Raw genomic sequence first — 22875 nt, forward strand, 5'->3', positions numbered from 1 at the left:
CTGACACCCACCTCACCACAACATCCTTTCATCTGTTCATCTCCTTCCAACCTCCTTCCACCACTACAACCCCCTTATCCACCTAGATCCATGTGCTTGAAATGCCAGCAGGATGCTCCTAGCCGCCTGGCTTCACACCCAAATGCCATTTTTTTGCCTTCTGCCGCTATTTTTCTCCCAGGCGTCTTTGTGACCCCTCTTTCCACCACATAGGAGCTGAGTAAGACATGCCCCCTCATGAATGGCAGTGGTGCAGGAAGCCAGGACAGCAGCACGTGGATCCTTCCCAACTTGCCCAGTAAGTGCACGTGGACAGCCACAACGCCTGCCAGCAAGTCTCCACACTCCTGTATTCCCTTGTAAGTAATTCCTCCGTGCTGCTTGTTTCAGAGTGAAGTTCAGCACCTTCTCCCAGAGGTGCAGTACTGCTGGTACACCAGGATGGTCATGGCCAGGAGCTGGTTGTTACATTAATGATGGTTTATTTTCCAGGTGGCAAAACCAACTTAGCACCTCCCCTCCAAGAAGATTTTTCTCACTCCCTTTCATTTTGCAGAAAGGTGTGGCTGGCTCGAGTCTCAGCTCTGTGTTATGCAGAGCATCTGCTTGTTTGGGGCATCTCATTTTAGATGGCTGAGAGACATTCACAAAAATAGATTACAAGGGCCTGGGCTTTTACATCGGTAGGAAATGGCCAGGGTGCAGAGAAAAGTGCTTGCTCTGAGCTGTTCTTGTCCTCACAGCAGCAGGTTCCCTCCCAGGGTGACGTGAGGGCCCAGACTAGACCTGACAAGAGGTGCTTTAATGACCCTTCAAACCAGACACAGCCAAGCTACTAAAGATAAGGCTGTCCCATAAATGTCAGGGGAACTGCAGACACGTCCCTGCAGTGCAGAGATGTAAAGCAGGAATCCAGCTCCAGCCAGTGAGGAACTGGAGCCCATGGGAGGTGCAGCACTGCTCTGCATGGTCGTGCCTGACCACATGCCAGGCAGGGCAAGGCCAGGGCACAGCCACCAGCGTGTGGGTAGCCCAGAGTAGCCTCTGGGTCTGGCCCACGAAGGAGGGAGGAGTGGAATCCAGAGCCCTGGAGCTGATCCAGCAAGCTGTGCATCCAGGCACTTGCTCAGTGCAACCCCTGCAGCTGGCACCCGAGCATAGAATAGGTTCTTTTCAGTCAAAATGATTTTTTTTCCCCCCTCAATTATCATTCTGAGTAGGATAACATTCTTGTTTTTTAACAATTTAGCATCAGGGTGCGATGGTGGTGCCAGTGGGTAGGCCATCCCACCCCCAGACAGGAGATGGAGAGATATCCCCCAACCCTGGGCATCAAACACCACTCTGGGAATGGGGTCTGGCTGAGGAGGCCCTCACAGCACTACTGGGGGAGGAGATGAAACATAACCCACTGTGTAGCAGGGAAGGAAATACACTGGGACACGTCACACCTTTGCAGCAGTGCGTGGAGGGGGCAGTTTGGTTTCCCTGCTCTGGGTAAACCACAGATGGCAGCCAATGTAGCAAAAATCTCTGTACTTCCTGAGATTCCCAGGTGAAATCTGATTGAGTTTTTGGGGCAGAAGCAGAAGGATAAGACAAGAGGCTATTTTAATCAAGAATATTAATGATTTAAATTTTTTTTCAGAGATACAGAGGCAGACTAGTTCTGATATCCCTTGAGCCAGTTCTGACCCACCATAACCTCAGCAGGAACCCCTTGCTTTGCCAGGACTGGTTTTCCCCTGGACATCTTAAGGAATAGCAAGCCATGACTAAAAGCTGGAATCTTAGGGGAAAACCATCCTTGTCCACTGTCCTGAACTGACACCAGCATCTGCAGGATGCAATCCAGATGTGTAATGCACTAACACAGGTCACTCTCAAGAGAGCCAGGCTCTAGTGAAAGGAGCTGGAGCCTCCCCGTGCCGTGGCTCAGCCCCACTGAAATCCCCAAGCATTTCAATGGTTTTGGGATGGGCAATGGCTGCAGCTGTGAGGGAAGTTCCTTTGTTGTGTTATTGCCTCACATTTGCAATGCCTCGCTCAATGGAGGCTGCGATGTCTCTGCAAACGCTTCCCACAGAGGGAGAGGCAACAGCACATCCCATCATTTCTGGGCTTGAGATGCAAGGAGGCTGGTTCCTCTCGGTAGTAAAGACCTTCACTAAACCCCTGTACTCGTGCAGGGCAAGAGGTGTTTGTATCACACTGGCAAAAGCTGGAGGGAGGGCTGTGAGGTCTCTAAGTAACCCAGCGTGTCACCCCTGCACCACACGGGCTTCCTGCCAGCACACAGCCACCTGCCTGCCCGTGACAGGAAACAGGAGAACTCTGGTCCAAGGGTCAAAGGATGATAGGAGGGGAGAGCTGTGCAAAGCAGAGCTGAGCAGTGAGGGAATGGGGGGGTGTCACTGGGAGAGAGATGTGCTGGCTTGTGACCAGGGGCCATATGCTTGTGATCTTCATCAGTCTCTCCCCTCTTTGAAAGAGCTCAACGACATGAATTCCCTGGATGGATGGCAGGATGTTTTGGGCAAACATGCCTTTTTCAGGTTGCAGTTGCTGTGATGTGGTTCTTGGCTTCTGCTGGAGTCTGACAGCGACTGGCAAATCCAGGCAGCTGGATTTCACTGATCACAGAGCTGTGTTCAATTGTTTGCAAAAAAACCTCCAGAACCCTCTGTGATTTGGGCTTCTCCAATGACTTGGAGCCCTCCTTGCAAGTTTGGGAGTCCTGGCCAGCAACACTTGGCCCAGAGGCAGCTGGAAATGTGGGAAGCAGAGGTGGGGCTGGGTAGGATGGAGGAAAGAGGAGGAGCCTTGTGCTCCTGGTTTGCTCACCCATGGCATAAAATCCAAAGGCTTGCCAGCATCTTCTCATTTACTCTAGACCTGGCCTAGGGCCTTGCAGAACAACCCTTAAAATTAATCAGCTTATTATTTATGTAAAAGAGCTAACAACTCATGATGGAAAACCGTAACTAACTCCTGGTGCCACTAATTGTTGATGGGGACTTTTTCTCTCGGAGTTGGGGTGTCTTTTGGTGGCCTTGATAAAGTTGCTGAAACCTCACTCAGATTTTCTCTTGGTTCACGTTGCATAACAATAGCTTTGATTTGACTTCTTTTTTTTTTTTCTGCATTGCTTCAGGACAGAAGAAAAGAAGATCTTGCCCAATATCCTCAAGAAAATTGGCTGCACCCCAATGGTTCAAATTAACAAGATTGGGAAGTCCTATGGGCTCAAGTGTGAGCTCTGTGAGTGTCCCCTTCCCAGCAGGTTTTTGCATGCCACGAGGTGAGGGTGAGGGGTGGTGCTAGAGGGGGGCTTCAGAAGAGGCTCTGTGAGAGGAAGCACAGATGGGGAGGGCCAGATGTGGCTCGTGCTGGGCTCTCCTGCTTATCAGGCTACACTACAGTCATTTCTTGGACCAAACAGGAGGTTTCAAGCAGTGGTGAGCAGGGGGCTAATGGTAGAGAGGAATCTCTCCTCCCAGATAACAGCAGCATAAGCTCAGAGCAGAGCTGGGCTAAATTTGGAGATGGATCCAAGTCCTCTTCCCAAGGAGATGTTAACATAGCACTGGTGCTGTCTCGTGGAAGGATTGGTTTTACACTGGTCCCCAACAATCACAAGGATGACAAAACCAGACCTGTGCATGTGGACTTTTCAGTCTCCTTTCCTATAACTTCTAACCCTAATAATTAATTTAATCCAAACTGGGCAGAAAGGCAGAAAGTGCCATGGGTGTCACACGGCTGAGTAAGGAGAGACCTGCTGAGCACTCACCCTTAACAAAAGAGCACAGCAGAACCTCGTGGTCCTGTCTGGCAGCTGGGAATCCACAGGGCAGCCAGACCCCACTGAGCACTGGACACATGGAGCGTGCTGGGCTCTCCCACCAGATCCCATCTCAGGATCTGGGATCTTTGGGCCACCAGCCCTGCAACCTCTACACTGCGCTGCCCCACACTGCCCCGAGGGGACGGTAGGAGACCATGGAAGGGAGCTGGTGGAGGTGGGAAGACAGATGTGCAGTGCCTGGTCCACCTCTGGAGCAGCCTGTCGCTTGGGGGATGTCTGGCTGGGGCAGGGGCTTTAGGTGCAGGGAAAGCCGGGCAGATCCCATTTTCTGGGATGGTGTCTCCCTCCCCTGGCACAGGAGGGGAAGGAGAGCAGAACAGGCAGGGCAGCTACACGGTCATGTCTGAGGGATGTGTCAGCACCGAGCCTCTTCCCAAGCAAACACAGGAATACTTGCAGCACAGCTGCCTCAAGGAAGCAGCTACAGCTGGACGGGATTGCCTGCTATTTTCTGTGCCTCCAGGGATCCCTGTGCAGCTGAAGTTGTGGCACTGTGCATTATAAAATGTAATGATGAGCACAAGATTTCTTTTCCCATTCGGGCTGCTCAGGTATTGGGCTGATTTCTCAGCCTCAGGCAGCTGTCTCTGTTAGGATGAAGTGAATGACCCCTGGAATTTCCCATTTCTCCCTGTTGTCTGTAAAACAGAGCTCAGTAGCTCTGTTGTTCATCAAAGCCTTGGTAAGAAGAATCCTGTGGTGTGGAGGCCCTGATTAGGTCCAAGATCTGCCTTGCAATTTGAACATGCCTTGGAAAGTTACTTGGTTTGTTGCTAGCTCAGTGAAAAAAATCGTAATTTTGTCTGGCACTTGAAAACGTTCTTTCTATTGTTTGCTTTTTTCTTTATGGCACCCCAGCCAGGACTACGGATCACCCCTGCAAAAGGTGACCTCTTAGATATCTATTAAAAACTTCAATGCCCCAGGATAGACAGCGAGACCTTGCTGCTAGCCCTGACACTGCCTTGCCCACAGAAGAATCCTCCAGGCAGGGCACAAGGAGTGTTGTGCCGGTGCAAGACCTCGCACCTTGCAATGACTATGTCCAGTTGATTTTAAACCCATCCTGGGCTGACCAGGTTGACTTCAAACCCATCCAGGGTGGAGGAAATTTGGGAAAAAGAAGGACTCTGCGCGGGCTATGCTGACGGATAATCCCAGAAAAGCAGATGGTGGACGCATTCCCCTGAGCAAAGGACCGTCCTGCAGAGGAGGAATAGGTGTCCTAGAACTGCAGTGAGGCCTGGGGGAGCAAGGAGCTGGTGCCTGATGGAGGCACCTCTCCCCTTTCTTTCCCTTTCCAGTGGCAAAATGTGAGTACTTCAACGCCGGGGGCAGCGTGAAGGACCGCATCGGCCTCAGGATGGTGGAGGACGCAGAGAGAGCTGGGATCATCAAACCAGGAGACACCCTGATTGAACCCACTTCAGGAAACACAGGTGGGAAGGGCAAGGATGCCCTGGGTACTGGGCAGGGTGGCGTTTCTGAGGAGCAGGGATTTTGAGGAGCTCTTGCACTTGCAGTTACAAGGTCGGCTCTGGCTCCATCCTTCCCTCAGCCCCCCTCCTGGTGGCCATGGGCATCCTGGGATGCTGGCATGCCTCCTTGCTGGAATTCCTGAGGGTCCTGCGAGGGTCCTACACATGCACAGGTGTGCCTGGAAGGTTCCCTTGTGGCAAAGCAGACAGCATCAAGAGCTGGGGCAACCCTGGGTGTTTTCAGGCTGGGAAGCTTTTGAATTCTCAGAGGTTCCTGGAGACCATTCCTCCGATGGGTTGGAAGAGAAATCATGTGATTTTTGCCCTTGTCACTGTCACTTGTCACCCCACCATATTATGTCACCCCAGCCACCACCAGACATGAGGTGAGGGCATCTGTGCTCCCCCAGAGCTGTGTCCCAGGTGGATCACGCTGGCTCCCTGCCTGCCCAGGGCAGCTGGAATGGCACCAGGCTCCCTACGGCCCCTGGCAGTGACACACTGCTCCTTCCTGCTGCCTCACCTTCCTGCCCTAGTTGGGAACAGCTGGTTCCATCCATCACCCCGGTGAAATCGGAGCAGAGCTGCCCTTCGCCTGCTGGCCGCAGGGTGACAAGTGCAGCGTCCTGTGTGTTCATCCCCCCACAAGTGACAGTGCTTGAGGGGGAGGGGAAGGCACTCCTGAAGCAAAATCACCTCTTTCTTGTGTTTCCAAAAACACAGGAAGAGGCCTGAGCCTCGGTTAGGGGAGGGAAGCTCTCCCCAGCCCTGCCATTCTCTCTGTGCCACCCTGGTACACTCCTGCGAGCAGGAGGGATGCTGCAGCCCCACCTGCCTGTCAGCACATCCTCCCACACTTCCTGGTGCTCCCAGCACATCCCAGGAGGCTCATGGAGGTTGCCCTCACCTGTGGCTTGTCAGAGAGCACTTCATGGCTCTATTCAGGAGAGAGGAACGTAGGAAGGGACGCACGTCGGTCGCTCTTGCCAAACGCTGTTGTCAACCAACTCCCTTTGCTCCCCACCACGCAGGGATTGGGCTGGCACTGGTGGCTGCACTGAAGGGTTACCGCTGCATCATCGTTTTGCCCGAGAAAATGAGCATGGAGAAGGTCAGAGCTCTGTATGGTTTTACCCTACAGCTGGGAAACATCTCCTTCCCTCTCTCTCTCTGCTTCTCCCTTCCTGGAGCCCTCTCCTTTAAAGGCCATCGAGCCTTGCACACCCACTGCCACAGCTGCTATTTAGAAAGTGCCTCTTGAGGGGAGAAAAGCAGCCTGTGATGGCCTGGTGACTGTCTGGTGTCAGAAGTGCAGCTGGGGTGGGGGGATAGCCAAACACGGTGTGTGGCTGCAGAGAAACGGAGCAGGATCTGCTGCATGTGAAGGGACAGAAGGAGAGGCAGGCAGGTGCCAGGGCTCTCCTGCCAGTTCTGCTCACTTCCCCTCTGACATCTGACAGGTCACTTGGCCTCACTATGTCTTTATGGTTTTCTTTAACCTGGAGACATTTAGAGTTGCCTGAGCTGCTTTTTCAAGGTGGTAGAAGTGGATTCACTTGCACGAGAGCTGATGATCAGGTAAAATCACCATTCTGGGGATGGCAGAAACCCCTCCTTTGGCAAGCCAAGGGCTTCACAGACTGCTTAGCTGAACTCATGCCAGTGAAACCAGACCTGGACCCTGACCTGGCTAAAGAATGATCCCTTCTCCAAAGTGTCACCCTCATTTCTACCTAAATCTCACTTAAGCTCAGTCTGGATCAGATGCCACCTCCAGCTGCCATGGGATTCATCTCCAGGTGCCCTGACACTCCCCCTGTCTCACTGACAGCCACACCTCCCACAGGAGACACCCTAGGGCCGATTTGCTCCTTCCCTGTGCTTGGTGAGAGAAAAGAAGGGACTTTGGGCAAAAACAGCTTTCTGATGTCCCCTTTGCATGCTGGGGCTCAGATCCCAGCACACGGGGGACACTGTTCCCTATCCAGTTCCCCCTGTGCCCTTTTCCCCTGGCACCAAGGAGCAGCACAGTGTCACCTCCCTCTGCCCTGTCCCCAGCCTGCCCTCCAAGTAGGACAGGGCAAGAGGCCAGGCTTGAATCCATGTGCCAGCTTCAGGCAGGAGGCCCTGGGGTGCCAGGAGCATGTCAGAGATAGCGCAGTCCAGAAATGGGCATTGTATCTCCAAATGATAAATCTCTCCTGCATGCAAAGCTGCTCTGGTATCTGGTGCTGCCCTGAGCCTGCAGGTTCGGGTTACCACCCCTGTGGGGGATCAGTTGTGTTGCATCTCCTCTTTTCCCTCCCAAAGGTCGATATTCTGAAGGCACTGGGTGCTGAAATCGTGAGGACCCCGTGCACCCGCTTTGATGCCCCTGAGTCCAACATTCGTGTTGCCTGGAAGCTGAAAAGTGAAATCCCAAACTCTCACATCCTGGATCAGGTAAACGCAGTCCCTCCACTGACTTTTTCCCAACACAGTTTATAAGGTGTTCTCCAAGTGTGCCTGTGCTTGGGGGCTTCATTCAAACTGGAGCCAGAGGCAGATTTAGTCAGTGTTTTATGGCATTTGAAACTTAATCGCTCCTCTGCAAAGCACAGGGGGACAGAAACAAAATAAGGGACGCTTCCAAACCCGAGACACTTCTGCCAAAGCCTGGATGTGGGCAAGGCTGGGTTTTCTTGCACAATTCAAAGATTCCTCAAATTGCTTCAGATTTAACTTTGACCTGAAAAAAAACCCCACTTTTATGCCTAGCTAGCAGCCTTTGTTCTGCCTCAAAAATAGAGCTCATGCTGTAAAGGGCAAACCCTGGTGACTCACGCCAGAGGTTCTTGCAGTGCTGGGTCTGGCACAGGAGGGCACTTGGTCTGACCCCTGAGTAAGGACCCCCTGGATTGCAGGAAAGTCAGGGAAGCTCCTTCCTTCTAAGAAAAAAGGGCATTAAAGACTGAATGAGCTTTTCAGAAGCAGCCTGGTCCATGGGTGTGAACATGGGGTGCAAAATCCCTCTGTGCATGAGAGCTCATGATCAGGACAGCTACTCCAGCCCATAGTTCCCAGCCTCCAAACCATCCCCACACCTAATGGGCACCAAGTGCTGGAGAGTCAGTGTTTGTGGGCACGTTTAACCTTCCAGCGTGGAAAAACCCCAAGTGTGCATGGAAATCTGTCCCAAAGGGACAAGCAGGAGCAATACCTGTGACCTGTTCTGGTGGGGTGGCAGATTCCCCCTCAGCAGGGAGAGGAGGGGGCAGCTGCATGTTTTGGGTACAGCTCTGTCAGGAGCTATTGCTGGTTTGGTATTTGACCTGCTCTTCACTCGGTACTCTTGCTGTTCTCTGTTGGAATAAACAGTACCGAAATCCGAGCAACCCCCTGGCTCATTACGACACCACGGCTGAGGAGATCCTGGAGCAGTGTGAAGGTACCGTCTGTGCTGTTGCCTCTACGTGCAGAGGGCTGTAACCCTCTCTGAGAGGCTTAATTTACATCATTTACTGACCTGAATGTCTAGAAACAGCCCAAAGGGCCTCTGTAGGGGCAGGCAGTATTATCTCAATAACACTGACACGCAGGGTGTAGCAAGCTCTCCTAATCCACTCCAGATACACCTCAGCCTGCAGGGCTTCCCGGCTGTCCCCTCCCATTGCAAAAGCCTGGGGGGGGGGAGACCAGAGGCTTGAGAAATTCAGGCTGTACCTAAAGGGGAAAGAACATGTCTCTTGGTGGCCACAACACCTCTGTGACCTGCCAGCTGGGACCACAAGATGTCCCACGAGGCCTTACAGGGGAATATAAATCCACCAGGGCATGGCAGGCTGCATCTGATCCAGCACGCTCATTTGCAAATCAAAACCGACTGAAACTTCACAAACTGGTGACATTGGAAGTGAGGGCTGGGGGAGGATAAAGGACTATCCCAGTCCATGTCTGTGCAGATAGGAGTGAAATTTATTGCCAGTTGTGGGAGCACTGTAAAATGAGAACAGGACTCGAGGGTTTTAACCGGAGAGCAGTTATCAGAGCAGTGAAGCAGTCAGGTGTCAACAGGAACAAGAGAGTCCCAGCCTTCTCTCCACTACAGTGTTAGGATTTGCTCCAGCTGGCTGCCAGCCGTGGATTGCAGGTCCCCTTTTCCCAGTGCAGCTGCAGCATCAGGTTTTGAAGGTCAGGCTCCAATTCTGCTCCTACCAGTCCTAAATCTGTATAGTTTCAGCAATGCCAGTGGGGCTACGTCTGACAACGGCAGGTGCCAGGGCAGAGCTCAGACATCCCTCCACTGTGGATGCCAACACAGGCTGAAAAGTTGTCCCTGTTAGTGATAGTCACATGTGTGATTTTTTTTGACCTGGTGTGGTTTGAAAGGGCTGGATGTGCTAAGATTATTCCCTCCACCTTAAGCCACGGAATCACAGAATGTCCTGAGTTGGAGGGGACACGAAAGGATCATCAAAGTCCAGCTTCTGGTCCTGCACAGAACACCCAAAAAGTCACACCATGTGTCCACGAGTGTTGTCCAAACACTCCTTGAGCTCTGTCAGGCTGATGCTGTGACCACTGCCCTGAGGAGCCTGTTCCAGGACCCAACCACCCTCTGGGTGAAGAACCTTTTCCAGATATCCAACCTAAACCTTCCCGACACAGCTTCATGCTGTTGCCTCTGCTCAGTAGATGCCAAAGATGCAGAAATCATGGAGTGCTGCAGTGGGAGATCTGGAGGTCACTTTCATCTCCCTGCTCTGAGGCAGGATCAGCTGCGCTCAGGTCCTGCAAGCTCATCCAAACTCCTCCACAGGACCAGGCTTTGGCCACCAGCATGGCCTCTGCCTGACCTTCCCTCACATGGGGTTCTGGTGGACACAGGCTCTGCACCTGCACAGGGGCCTGAATAAAGGGGAGATCGTGCTGGGAGGTGAGTCCCTGAAAGCCTCTCTCTCCCCTGACCTGCAGGCAAGGTCCACATGGTGGTGATTGGGTCTGGCACAGGAGGCACCATCACTGGTGTCGCCAGGAAGCTGAAGGAGAAGTGCCCGGAGTGCAAGGTAAGGCAGGAGGCAGGACTGCCAGGCTTTTCATGGGATCACAGAATGGTTTGGGTTGGAAGAGGCATTAAAGGTCATCCCATTCCACTCTCCTGCTATGGGCAGGGACACCTTCCACCAGACCAGGTTGCTCAGAGCTGGCCTTGAACTCTTCCAGGGACGGGGCATCCACAACTTCTCTGGGCAACCTGTGCCGGGGCCTCACCACCCTTACAATAAGGAATTCCTTCCTAATATCCAATCTAAATCTACCCTCCTTCAGCTCAAAGCCATTTCCCCTTGTCCTGTCACTGCGTGTCATCTCCTGCCTAACCCCACAGCTCACCTGAGGGAGCAGTTGTTGTCTCCACCTATTTGTTTGTTCACAGCAATCGTGGCTTTTGTTGGAAGCAATTTGGTGATGCTTAGGTTGACCTAGACCCATCCAGGTGCCTTAGAGACCAAAGTTTCCACAGCCCTACTAAAATCTCCCCCTGCCTGGTGTCTTGCCCTGTGCAGGACACTATGGGGAGCACACACTGCAAATGCTTCTCTGCCGCTGCAAAACCCTCCATGCTTTAGGGTTGCCATCAGTCACAATGCTCATCCTGCAGAGCTCGTGCTTCAAGGCAGACTGGAGGCATGACAGTCGCTGCTTCTCTGGTCTGGTCAGTGTGTGAGTGATCCCAGACCCACCAGAGAGGTGTGGACCCACCACTGGAGGTCTGGGACGTGAGGTTGCCTCCCTGGCTGTGTGCAGCCTGTGTGTAGAGCAGTGTCACCATCCCTTCTTAAGCTGCGTGCTGAGGGAGGCAACCTCAGGCCAGACACAAAGCTGTAGATAACCAGGGAGGTGTCACCATCAGCCAGCACAACTAGATCCAGAAAGGATGTCTGTATCCATGGGTTTCCACAGGTTGGAGCTCGCTGGTTGGCTTCACCCTAGAGCAGATTCAGGAGCATTGGCAGTGTCCTAAGGGTTGGGAAGTGGCAGGCTCTGCCAAAGGGGTGATGACAAACACCTTGAGAGTGATAACATTTTAAGCCACCAGTCACTTCTGCAACATCTGAAGACTACCTAGGATCTATTTTAAAAGACAGTGAAAACCAGCACCCTTTTATCCTGGAAGCTCTCTGTGCTGCCAGTGGTTAGGAATATTAATGAATATTATGGGAAGGAAAATGCTGGTAAGGGTGTGGGTATTTTTTCCTTTGAGTTTTGTGTTTGGCTGTTTCTGGATTCCCATTTTGGTTTGATAAAATGTCCTTCCCTCAAAGATCATTGGCGTGGACCCTGATGGCTCCATCGTGGCTCTGCCCAGTGAGATGAACATAACCAACACCACAACCATCGAGGTGGAGGGCATTGGGCACGACTTCATCCCCACTGTCCTTGACAGATCAGTGAGTTACCATGTGAAGAGGGGCCTCTGCCTTATCTCTGGCTTTGCATCCAGCCTTCTCCCCAGCCCAGAGGTGTGGTGGCCCTGACACATCTTCCCAGTGCACTACAAGCTGTTGTGGTGGGATTGGGACCCCAGCAGGGAGCATCTCTCTGAGCAACTCTGGTTGTAACTGGTCCACAAGAAGCAAGTAAATAGAGGAGAAAAGCAGGCATATAACACAGTGTGAGCCTCCTCTGATCAACCTCACCAGCATTCAGAGCGTGTCCCTTTGGCTGTGATCACACAGATGTCTGCACTGAGGCTGCTCCTCATCACATTGCTGTTTCCTGAGCCTTCTCTGCCTCAGGCACCACACACAGCAGAAATCCTGCACCATGCACAGGCTGGAAGACAAGATCCAAGCCCTGTAAGACAGCAGATCATGAACCTCATCCCTCTTGTTGTCAAGTTCCCTCTCAGTGTATCAGCTGCCACCAGGCACAGAGCTTTAAATCCCTAACACAGGCTGCCTGTGTTGCCCTGGGCTCATTCTAGAAAGGTCCCTCACAGCCTCAGACCCCTTTCTGCTTCCAGGTGTTAACTTCATCCCTGCTGTCAGCACATGCCTGTAGACCTGTCACCTGTAATATCCCAGGCTGATTCTTGTAGCTGGATCTCATTTTGGCAAAATCTCAACTGTTAGTGTAGTCTGGCCTGGGACATCGTGAACACCACTCCCTCTTCCACATCCTGACTATGGACCTGTCAGGCATCCCTCACTCCCCAAGGAAAGAGTGCTGGCTGGAAGGGTGTGGGTGTCTACAAGCAACAAACACCCTCCAGAGCATGGATGCCCTGACAAATGCTTTCAACAAGTGTGGCAGGCAGCTCAGAGCTGCCAGATGTTGTGGGCATCAGGACCATGGTGTGCCTCAGAGGGTCGGGGCAGCCTGAAATGACATTGCCAAGACTCATCCTCCTTGCTTTCCCTTCAGGTGGTCGATCAGTGGTACAAAAGCAACGACAGAGACTCATTCCTCATGTCCCGCAGGCTGATCAGAGAGGAGGGGTTATTGTGTGGTAAGCACCAGCCACAAGAGCTTGTTCTCTTAACAAGCCCTCTGAACCTCATCCTTTTGGGACCAAAACGCTCCAGGGTAGGTGCCCTCTGTGTTTTGTGTCTGCTGGGTCAGCAGGGCTGAAAGGCTGAGCCTCGGGCTGTGCATAGGTCACTGCAGTCTTCAGAGGTGTGTCCCTGAGTCTGGTCTGGGGTCTGACTCATTGTCCACAATAATTATAGAAGCAGTAATTCTCCTCTTACTGGAGCACTTTTGCAGTGGAACTGGATCTTCAGGCAGTGTAGAGTTACACAGGCTGGAGGGAGGATTAGTGGGGCTTGGGGCAGGACAGGTGGGCTCTGCCAACAGCTCTGCGAGGCCGTGCTCGGTGTCACTGACACACCAGAGGTGCCAGGTTTGGACCAGGAGGGTTTGAAAGTGAAGAAAGTGTGAGATGTTCTTACTGAGTATTTCTCCCTGTGCCAACAAGCTGTAAGTGATCCCACTGGCTTCCCAAAATGAACAAGTGCCCTCACACAAACCCTGCCTGGACCCTAAGAGCCTCCACACAGCATCAGCGTGCTTTCTGCCTTCCCTGACACCAGGCAGACAGACACAGGTTTGCATCCAGGACCAGACACTACGTAGGCTTGTAGTTACAGCTGATAAAAGCCCTGAGCACTCATATCCAGGGAGTTTTGGAAAAGATCAGGCTATATATATGTAATGAAACACTTAAATGTTGATTTAACCTAGCAGGCACGGAGTCACTGTTTCAACAGAAACCACTTGTTTGAACTCAACCATAATTTGTGAACAGCTTCGTGTTCCCTGAACTGCATCTTTCAGGGCCGTTCCTCGTTTGTTTGAAAAATGTGACCCAGGGATAATTAACCTGCTGTAAAATACGTGCTGCCTCGAATGCAGTGTGTAATTGGCACACAGATAGTGGAATGTGTTTGACTTCCAGTACTCAGACTAGTGGTGGAAGAATTGCCTCTGTAAAGCAGGGGCCTGCTCTCCCTACGTGCAGCAAACCACATGCGTGCACACAGACACGGGGAGCGCTTAAGTCTTCCCATCACGTTGGCCTGGTATTCCAAGTATGAATGTAATGTTCATGGGTTTTTTGGTCTTTACAGTGCATTTAAAGCCAATCTTTTGGCTGCCAAGTATGTCAGCCAGAAGCTCTAGAACTGGCGTGGTCTTCTGCTCATGCAAAGGGAGGGTGCGGTGTGGGCAGCGTGTTCTGAATGTGCCCGCATGGGACCTTCCAGCCCTTGGTTTGCCCACAGAGTCACCACAAGAAGTGGTTCATGAAGTTCATGAGGTAACTTTTATGCTGCCTCAGACACCCAAGAGCCATCATATGAACCGGTCCCATCAATCCCTACCTCTGCCTGACCCTAAAGCCTACAAGGCTTCAGGATTGATTGTCCTCCCATCCCAGCATCCCAAGCCACCACCATCCCATAAGGTGCCACCTCTGCACCCTTAGCTGGGGCAGCCTGTGCTCCCCACACCAGGATGGTGGCTCTGCTCCCTGGGCAGCCCTGACATTTGTCTCCTTCTCCTTGGTACCCATCCAGGTGGCAGCTCAGGCAGTGCCATGTCCGTGGCTGTGAGAGCTGCCAAGGAGCTGAAGGAAGGTCAGCGCTGCGTGGTCATCCTGCCTGACTCCATCCGGAACTACATGTGAGTGTCCTGCTTCCTCCTCTGCTTTCCAGCATCAGGGTGGGAGCTCCCACGGCCTTCTGTGACATGAGCTGAACCCAGGTGCTTGGGGTTCTGGAGAACCACCCCAACAAATCTGATAGCCAGGCACACGGAGTGAGCCCAGAGCTGGGAGTCTCCGTCAGGCAGACCACAGGAAAAAAGCAAAATAAACAACAGGGAGAAACAGCACATCACCGTGGCAATCATCAGGGGCTGGGTGTTGGGACACTTGGGGTTTATTTCCTCTTGTCACTGACTTACTGCACAGAGCAGGACTCAGCCAAGCTGCACTTTCTGAATGTGCATGCCTAAAGTTAGGAAGGCAAATAGCTGGCATGCTTCGAAGAATTACTGAGCACCCGATGCTCCTGTTGCCCTTAAAAGGGGCTGAGAGCAGCCAGCTGCAAAATCATGGGAGCCCTGGGGGCAGTGCTGTGGTCTGGTGCATGAAACAAAGCACGACTTCTTCTGGAAGCCTCACACACTCGCTCTTTGTTGGTGATTTCCAGGTCCAAATTTGTGAACGATAAGTGGATGATAAAAAATGGGTTCCTAAATGAAGTCCAGGAGCACAAGCCTTGGTAAGACAGCCTCTACTGGGATAAACTGTGCTAAGGGAATCAGCTTTCTGAGTCTGGAAATCATTATCTTCAAAGGAAAGGTCTCTCTTTTAGTGTTTAGAAAAAACACAGTTAAGTCCAGACCCCTCTGGGGAGGCTGTAATGTCAGCTCCTCTCTTTTGAGTGGTTATCTCTCAGCTCTCCAATCAAAGTCTATAAAGGAGCCATTTCTGTCCCAAAGTAGCTGATCCACTCCCACGTGGCAGCCCAGGCCACTTAAACCCTCTGAAAACCTCCCTCTACTCCACATCTGATGTTCAAAGGACCATCAGACTGCTGGGAAGGTGGGTCCCTGTCGTAGCAAGCCCCCGTTTAAACAGCTCTGCAGATCTTTTCAGGCAGGGGACAGGAAATTTTCACCTTCCAGAGCCGCTGGCCACAAAAGATAAACAACTCTGCTGTTCCATGGACACCATGGGGAAAGAGTCCCCTCAAGGCAAGGACTCACAGGCAAAGTGCTGATGGCTGATGCCAGTTGATGTGGCTGGGCAAATTCCAGTTGTTTAGAAAAGCTCTTAGTTTCACTTCAAAGGCAGCAGGTATTATTGATATCACCTGCTCCTTTACCAAAAGTTATTCTAAAATATTTCCTAAAAACTCAACACATCTTTTCAAGGCCTCTTATGTCTGGTTAGAGTTGCTCTTGGCCCTTCCAGGCTCTAGCATTGCCCTGCCTTTTCTGCAAGGACTCAGGTCTGAGATGTTTGGGAGGTGCTTGTGTTCCCCCACGAACAAGCTCAGCTTGTCCCTCATAAGTCACACAAGCATCTCTGCCAGGCTCTCTCCTGCAGGAGCTGCAAATGCTGCCTTGTGAGGACCAAGGATACAGACCAAAGGAGTAGAACTGGTAGGTCACCCATTTATGAGCTTGAAGTGAAGTCCTCAGTAGCTTCCTTGGATTCAGGGCCGCTCAGCACCTTGCCAGCTGCTGGTCTCAGCCCTGCCTCTGGAGTTGCATGAACACTGGGCGTAGGGAAAGCTTGGCTTCAGCAAGACCTGGCCATGGTGGCATTTCTGCTTTGGGCTTAGGAGTGGGGCTGGCTTCTCAGGCAGACAGAATATCCCTCATCTCCTCTGGCCTTGCCCCCCTGCTCAAGGCCACAGCTGTGCAGCAGAGCCACAGCTCGGCGCTGCCATTTGTCTTTCAACAGGTGGTGGAACATCAAGGTGCAGAAACTGAATCTCTCGGCCCCTCTCATTCTCCTCCCAGAAGTCAGCTGTCAAAAGGCAATTGAGATCCTCCAGGAGAAGGGATATGACCAAGCTCCTGTTGTTGCTGAGTCAGGGTAACTATTTTTGCTCCCTACAGAGACGGGCATTCACACAGAAAAATCTGATGAAGCTGAAGTCCCATTTACTGATTCAGAGTAGGGGCTCTTGTGTTGGACTCTGATGCATATTTTTAAAAAGACCTTCTGTCTCCTTGTGAAGATTCATCAATAAAACTCCTGTAAACGAGCCAGTTAAAGCCCAGTCCAGTGCCCACCAAACTCAGGAGATGCTGGATCAGTGCACAGGCAAGGGGAGCCCAGAGGAGCGGTGAGGGCTGGGGGGAAACCCACACAAATAAGCAACTGGGGAACCCATGGGTTTTCCTGCTCCCAGCTGCTGAGTCCTGGACTGCAATAGCACATTTTAACTACTGTGAAACCAACAGCTTGGTGAGGACAAAGACTTTCTTGTCCTGCTCAAGTGAGGAGAAACCTGGTGCCTCCCATTGACTGCAGCAACAATTTAGTCACTGACTTCAACCAGAGCAGTTCAGCCCCTACATAAAACGTGTGTTCTACCTCAGGTCTGACCATCTGGAAAACTCCCTGTTCCCTTACAGGCTTATTTTGGGAATGGTGACCCTCAGCAACACCCTCACCTCTGTGCTGGCTGGAAGCGCGGAGTTCTCAGACCCTGTCACGAAGGTCACCTACAACCAGTTCTCAAAGGTACCACTGAGGCTGGGGCTGGTGTCAGCCTCTGTCTGGGGACAGGGAGAGAGGAGAGGTGCACCACCACCACCCTGAGGTGTGAGGGGAGCTGGGAGGTCGGTGAGAAGGCCGAGAGAGGTGGGGAGGGCGATGGTGACATCTTGGAGATGAAAGTAAGAACAAGCACCTGTAAAAACTCTGCTGAGCCAGCAGGGTTCAGATATGGGAGCCTTCACACCAGGAGCCAAGTGTGGGAATGTCCACCCCCAATCCTATGCTGACAGGGGATTTCATCCAGCTGGGGAATCAGCACAAATCAGAGCCCAGCCTTTGCCAGGTGAAGTAAAATGTTCAATGTCACTTTTTCTCCTGTTTAGATCGGCCTGGAGGACAGCCTCGGGAGGCTTTCCTGCATCCTGGAGAATGACCACTTTGCTATTGTTGTACACGAGCAAATGCAGTGTAGGTATCTGCAGGGACTCTCCACAGGCTTGGCACAAATGTTTCAGAGGGGAAAGGGAAATTCTCAAGCTGAGCATGGCAGGTGTCAGTGCAGCTGCTGCACCTGTGCAGCCCCCGAGCCTCTGCAGGAGGGATTTCTGCTCTGCAAAGCCCTGGAACTGCCCACTCTTCATCCATGTCTCTTCCTGACACCCCAGGGATGAGGGGAGGGGGGCAAAGCAAGCAAGGAGGAAATTAGGGACCTCTGTAGGCTTCTGTAGCCCAGGGACAAGGTTGGAAGGAGCATTTGGCCACATTAGGTAAAGCCTGGGTGGAATTCAGGCTTGTAAATTGAGAAAGCTGAGATAAATTGGGTCGGGCCGTGAGCAAGCCCTGGGGCATGGGGCATTGGGGGCATTGATGTGTGAGTCTTACCTGGGCCATGGCTGGGTGTAGGGATGCTCTGCCAGTCTGGGAGCACCATTAAAGCAGGTTTGGTTTATTCTCAACCCACTGCACAGCCACCTTCCCCATGGTGCAGCAAACCAACCCAGCAGAGTCACCTGCAGCAGCATCAGGGCTGCTGACACATCAGTGGCAGCAGGGATCACCCCTTGTTCCTCCTCTGACCCAAAAAAGGTGTGGTGGCAGGTGCTGCTCAGCAAATCTGACCTGACACACCCTTCCAGCACAATTACACCAAAAGACTTCCAGAAGTACAGATTTGACCTTGGCTGGGAGAAGTGAGCAACATGAAAAAGCAGTCAGGAGACCCATGTTTAGGTCTTGTGAATTAGAGCTGAAGGGTGTAATTATGCTGATTGGATGGGATTACACAGTGAGCATGCAAAGCATCCCTCAGGTGAGCAGGGGGTGACACTGCCACCAAGGGGCTGCCTGCTCAACTTAGGGCCTCCAAAACCCACCATGCCCAAACATCCCAAACCTTCGTCTCCAGGGCCTGCTTCCCTGAAGCCCCATCCACTCCAAAGCTTGCAAGTCCATCCATGTTCCCACAGCAGGTTGCAAACAAAAACCTGCCACTCAAAATTACCTTTGATGCACATTTCCAATTCAGTCACCAAAATTAATGCCAGGCAGAGTTTCCTTTCTCAGCTAGGTTAGCATAAAATAAGGAACATCTCTTTTGTATCACGTTTTGATATAAATTAAAAGGTATCAGCAAATTAAGTGGCACCCACCAAAAAGTAGCAGCCAGCTGTCTGCAGCACCTCTTGCTCTGATTTTCAAACAACACTCACCTTCTTTTCCAGAGCTGCTGTTTTAATGCTGTCACAGTTACCCTCTTATTTATTACTTTCTTCCCACACCTTTGGAGCTTGCATTTTATCTTGTGTTTGGACTCTGGTGGCTAGTTTTATTTTTATTTAAGAAAACATTTATCAGACAGTTAAAACAATTATTGAAGTGCTGTTTCATTAATGGTGGTGTAGGATGTTATGAGAACAGAGTAGAAAAGTGCCTCACTGCTGCTTTTAGAGAGTCTCATTAGTTTGCTCTAAAAAGTTTTGTGGTGATAGGAGCAGGACTGGAACAGAGGTTGGCTAAAAACAACTGGGAAATTAAGCTTCCTGCTCTGGGAAAGGGGCATTATTTGCAGCAAAAACCTCTCTGGTGTGATCACAGCAACCTGACTGAGGCTCCATCAGTCATTTCTGTGGAGGTAGAGCTCAGACAGACGCTGTCCCTGTTAAGGTTTTCTTTTAATAAATGGACAGCAGCCTCTGCATGGCTGGAACATGGCGGTGGTGAGGGGGCTGGTGGGGGTGGGATGTTCTTTTGTATTTTTTTTGCCACTCAGCTGGAATTTTCTGTGCTTCCAGTCAGTGGAAATGGCAGCTCCCTCATGAAGCAGATGGTGTTTGGTGTGGTCACAGCCGTGGACCTCCTCACCTTTGTCAGCAGGAACGACAAGAAGTAGCAGAGCAGCTCAGCTGCCTCCACCTCCTCCGGCAGGTCCAGGTGTGGCCCTGAGCCCAAACCACCTGGACAAGGGAGCCTCTGGCCCAATCCAGCCAATAGTTTCTCACAATGCCTAGGTGAAAATTGTAATGTATAATATTTGTCTGCCAAATGCCACCCACAGTATCACTAAAGAGGAGACAACTAAAGAAATTGTGTTTAATAGCCATGTGTGGTTACACCGAGCTTCCCAGGGCTGGGCAGGGAATGTGGGGAGGTGAGGATGGCAAGGGGATGGTTGTTACTGCCCAGATTTAGGCAGGAGGAGGTTGGGTGTGTTTGCCAGCTGCTGAGGGTTATCCTGGTCCCTCTGGGCCAGACCCCATCTCTGCCACAAGAGGAGCAGGGCTGGGGGCAAGTCACATCATGGCTGCACCCTTGTGCCCCTCTCCACTCACCCCAGGCAGGGCTGCAGGTACCCCCAGGAGCCAGTCCTCCTCATCCCTGGCTATGTTTGGCTCCAAGGCAGCAGCGGGAGAGGTCTGACAAGGAGGGTGGAACCAGTGGGACACAGAGCCCCGGAATGTGAAAGGTGTCAGCAGGAAGGGTGGGAAGGAAAAGCCAAAGGCTGTGATGAGCACAGGGGGTGAGGTCCTGGGCTGGTGGTGAATGGTCACCCCTGTGGTGGCAGCTGGGCTTTGGAAAGCACCTTCCTCACCTCTGGGGGAGTTGGTGGCACCGGGTGTCTCATGCATGGTCCCACAAGAGGGGACAGAGAAGGGAAGCCCGAGAAGCAAAGGCTCGTTCATGGTACAGTGACTGGGAGAGGGGGCATGGCTTCATCCCTGAGTATGTGTCCTGAGAGCTCCTTAACAAGGGGTGGAGGGGAAGGCAAGGCTCTGTCCTAATTTTGCATCAGGCCATTGTGTTCCAGGAACTGATAATGAAGGTCAGAAGAGCCATTTGCCATGGCTGCCAAAAACATAAATGAAAGCAAATGTCAAAAGTGAGCTGTGGCACCAAACTGAAGTGCCAGTGAAACCCAGTTTGGGGGAATTGCTCTCAAAAGATCCAGAGAGGTTTCCAATCTTTCCATAAGTTTCAGGAGCTGCTGCAAGACGGCAACAACCAATTTCAATTGCAGCTTGCTGCTAAGTGGCCATTCCGTATTCCCAATCTAACCTAGTTTGTATGAGACTTTTATTAAGTTGTAGAATGCTGAAGTATTTCTATTTAGGAAAAGTGTCTCTGTTGTTTCCTGAGTGACACGAGCTATTACCAGATTTTCTGAGAGTTTTTGCTTGAGCAATAACCGTCTTTGTCCAGAAAAACAAAAACTGATTAGTTCAAACCCATCGTATCATATTTATTTTAGCAATTCTATTGCAAAGTAAAGGGTGTCAGTCCATGCATGTATTCCAAACTCACATGTGTAAGTCTAAAAGTGCTCCACAACTTCACGAAGCCCAGAACTGAGTCTGAATCTGGATCAGCCTGGCTGTTATGGATCAGCTCAAAGCCCAGTGCTTCCAGTAGCAGCAGCAGGAGGGCTGCAGGGCAGTGGCTGCCAGCTGCAGACAGGCTCCAGGACAGGCAGATGCACTCCTGCAAAGGTCAAGTAACTGCTGAGTATTAACCTTGAATATTTACAACTGCTTCTGTATGTTAGCTATGAGTGTGGGAGCTGATAAAGCTGGGTGTGAGCTCCAGATCTTTCAGGATTACTCCACCTGGGCTGGATCCAGGCTCACCAAGGCACTCCCAGGCCCCTTCCCCTGTCCCTGGGGGCTGCTCTTTGCAGGCACGTCCGACAGTGGCATTGCCCTGCCCAGGGATGTTGGTGTTGTGTCCTCTGTCCTTTGCCAGGCTGTGACCCCGGGGATGCAAACACAGCACTGCCCCACCCCACTGCACTGGGAGTGAGAGGGACTGGCTGGAGGCATCCTGCCTGCCGTGTCTCTGCGGTGGAAAAGGCCTCTGGAAGCAAGGGAGGAGGTTTCATTTGACTTGTCTGCAGAAATCCCTGCAGGACCTATAAACACATGCCCGTACACAGCAGCATCAGTGGCAGGAGCAGCGTGGCCGAGTGTCCCTTCTCCACACATCCCTGGGGCTGCCCTCTGACCCTCTCTGGATAAATGGTCTTTTGAGTTCCTTTCCCTTCCCTTACCACTGAGGCCTTGCCAATATTTTATGTATCCAGTGAGAGGCAGCTGCCCAACTCTCAGTGCTCTTGAGCCCTGCATCCCATGTATCTCCCAGAGGGATGGGGGTTTCCAGGCTTCAGGAGCCAGGAGAGGGAAGCAGGAGGTGGGTGAAGGCCAGGCAGCATCCCAGCCCATTGTCCTGAGTGCAGTGCCCAGCTCCAGGGCTCCCTCGACCTGCAGCTCCAGTCCGTGCTCCTCTCCCAACACCTCCCGCTCCAAAGGGTGAACAGGGAAGTGTGTGCTCCCAAAACCCTCCCTGCTTTCCAGTCCCATCTGCTGCTCTTCACCCCTCTGCTCTGCAAGGCTGGGGGGCACATTTCCAATGAGCTCATGAGTACATCAGGGTAAGACCTTTCCACACCAGGGACCAAATGGCCCAGGGGGGAAGCTCAGGCTGCCCGTGCTGGTCAGGGCACATGAAACTCGTGCACCCCTTCTCTGCTGAGATCCATGGCCTTAGCTCCCTTAATCCAGAGGAAAACAAACCCCAAGTGCTTTAAAGGATGCATGTCAAGCACGGGAGGGCTCCCTTTGCTGGGAAACTCTGTGGAGACGAGGACGTGTGCTCTGGGAAGGTCCATGCCCACCGCTGGCTCCTGCGTTTTGGGGTGCATCACCCCAGAGCAGGCTGCATTTCACCTGTGCTGCCTTGCTAGAGCTTTTAACTCATTTTGCCCTCCCTGCAGACCCCGGCACCCCTGTCCCCAGCAGTCTGTGAAGCACAGGGGGCTGCTGATGCTTCAGAAACCCTGGTGAGGTCCGCACAGAGGGGCGTGGGGAGGGAGGACAGACCTGCAGACGCTGGGACACGCCGGATTAGTCTGCGCTCAGACTAAACCAACACCATGAGCAAGATAAGCATCTTGCTGGCCCTGCCCAGCACCTTGGAGGATTCCCCGCCTCCCCTTTCCCCCCGCCAGGGTTTCGCCGTGGAGCCACATAAATAGAGGTGCTGGGCGGGTTGCGGGGCAAGAGCGGGGACGCTTCCCAAGGTCCTGCATCGCATCCCAGCGCCCGTCCCGCCTGCCCGGCCACCCTGCAGGTAACTCGGGAGCCTCGGGGACTTGGCACGGGGCAGGGCCAGCCTGGATCCCCAGAAGTGAGGGGGAGGATGAACATTTCCCTAGGAAGTAGCGGGAGGCTGTTGATGCTGCCGCTGCTCAATGACAGACCCGTGGTGGTGGAAATTTGCTGGAAATTTGCTCTGTTGAAGGTGCCCAATTCCATTGCTGG

At 52.3% G+C, this 22875-nt stretch overlaps 1 protein-coding gene across 1 annotated transcript; it reads left to right on the top strand.

Annotated features, from left to right (window-relative positions):
- Positions 1–237: 237 nt before the first annotated feature.
- On the top strand, positions 238–19454 carry LOC309570922 (cystathionine beta-synthase-like; the record flags this gene model as incomplete). Its single annotated transcript, XM_082277993.1, has 15 exons — positions 238–359; positions 3155–3261; positions 5173–5307; positions 6378–6457; positions 7657–7788; positions 8704–8773; positions 10300–10391; positions 11649–11774; positions 12751–12835; positions 14403–14508; positions 15039–15110; positions 16301–16435; positions 16981–17089; positions 17449–17533; positions 19357–19454. The coding sequence occupies 15 exons, from the start codon at positions 238–240 to the stop codon at positions 19452–19454; spliced, it is 1554 nt and encodes a 517-aa protein (XP_082134119.1).
- Between the last annotated feature and the right edge of the window lie 3421 nt (positions 19455–22875).

This window comes from Coloeus monedula (genome assembly GCF_965178545.1).
Source record: "Coloeus monedula genome assembly, chromosome: 3".
Lineage (NCBI taxonomy): Eukaryota > Metazoa > Chordata > Aves > Passeriformes > Corvidae > Coloeus > Coloeus monedula.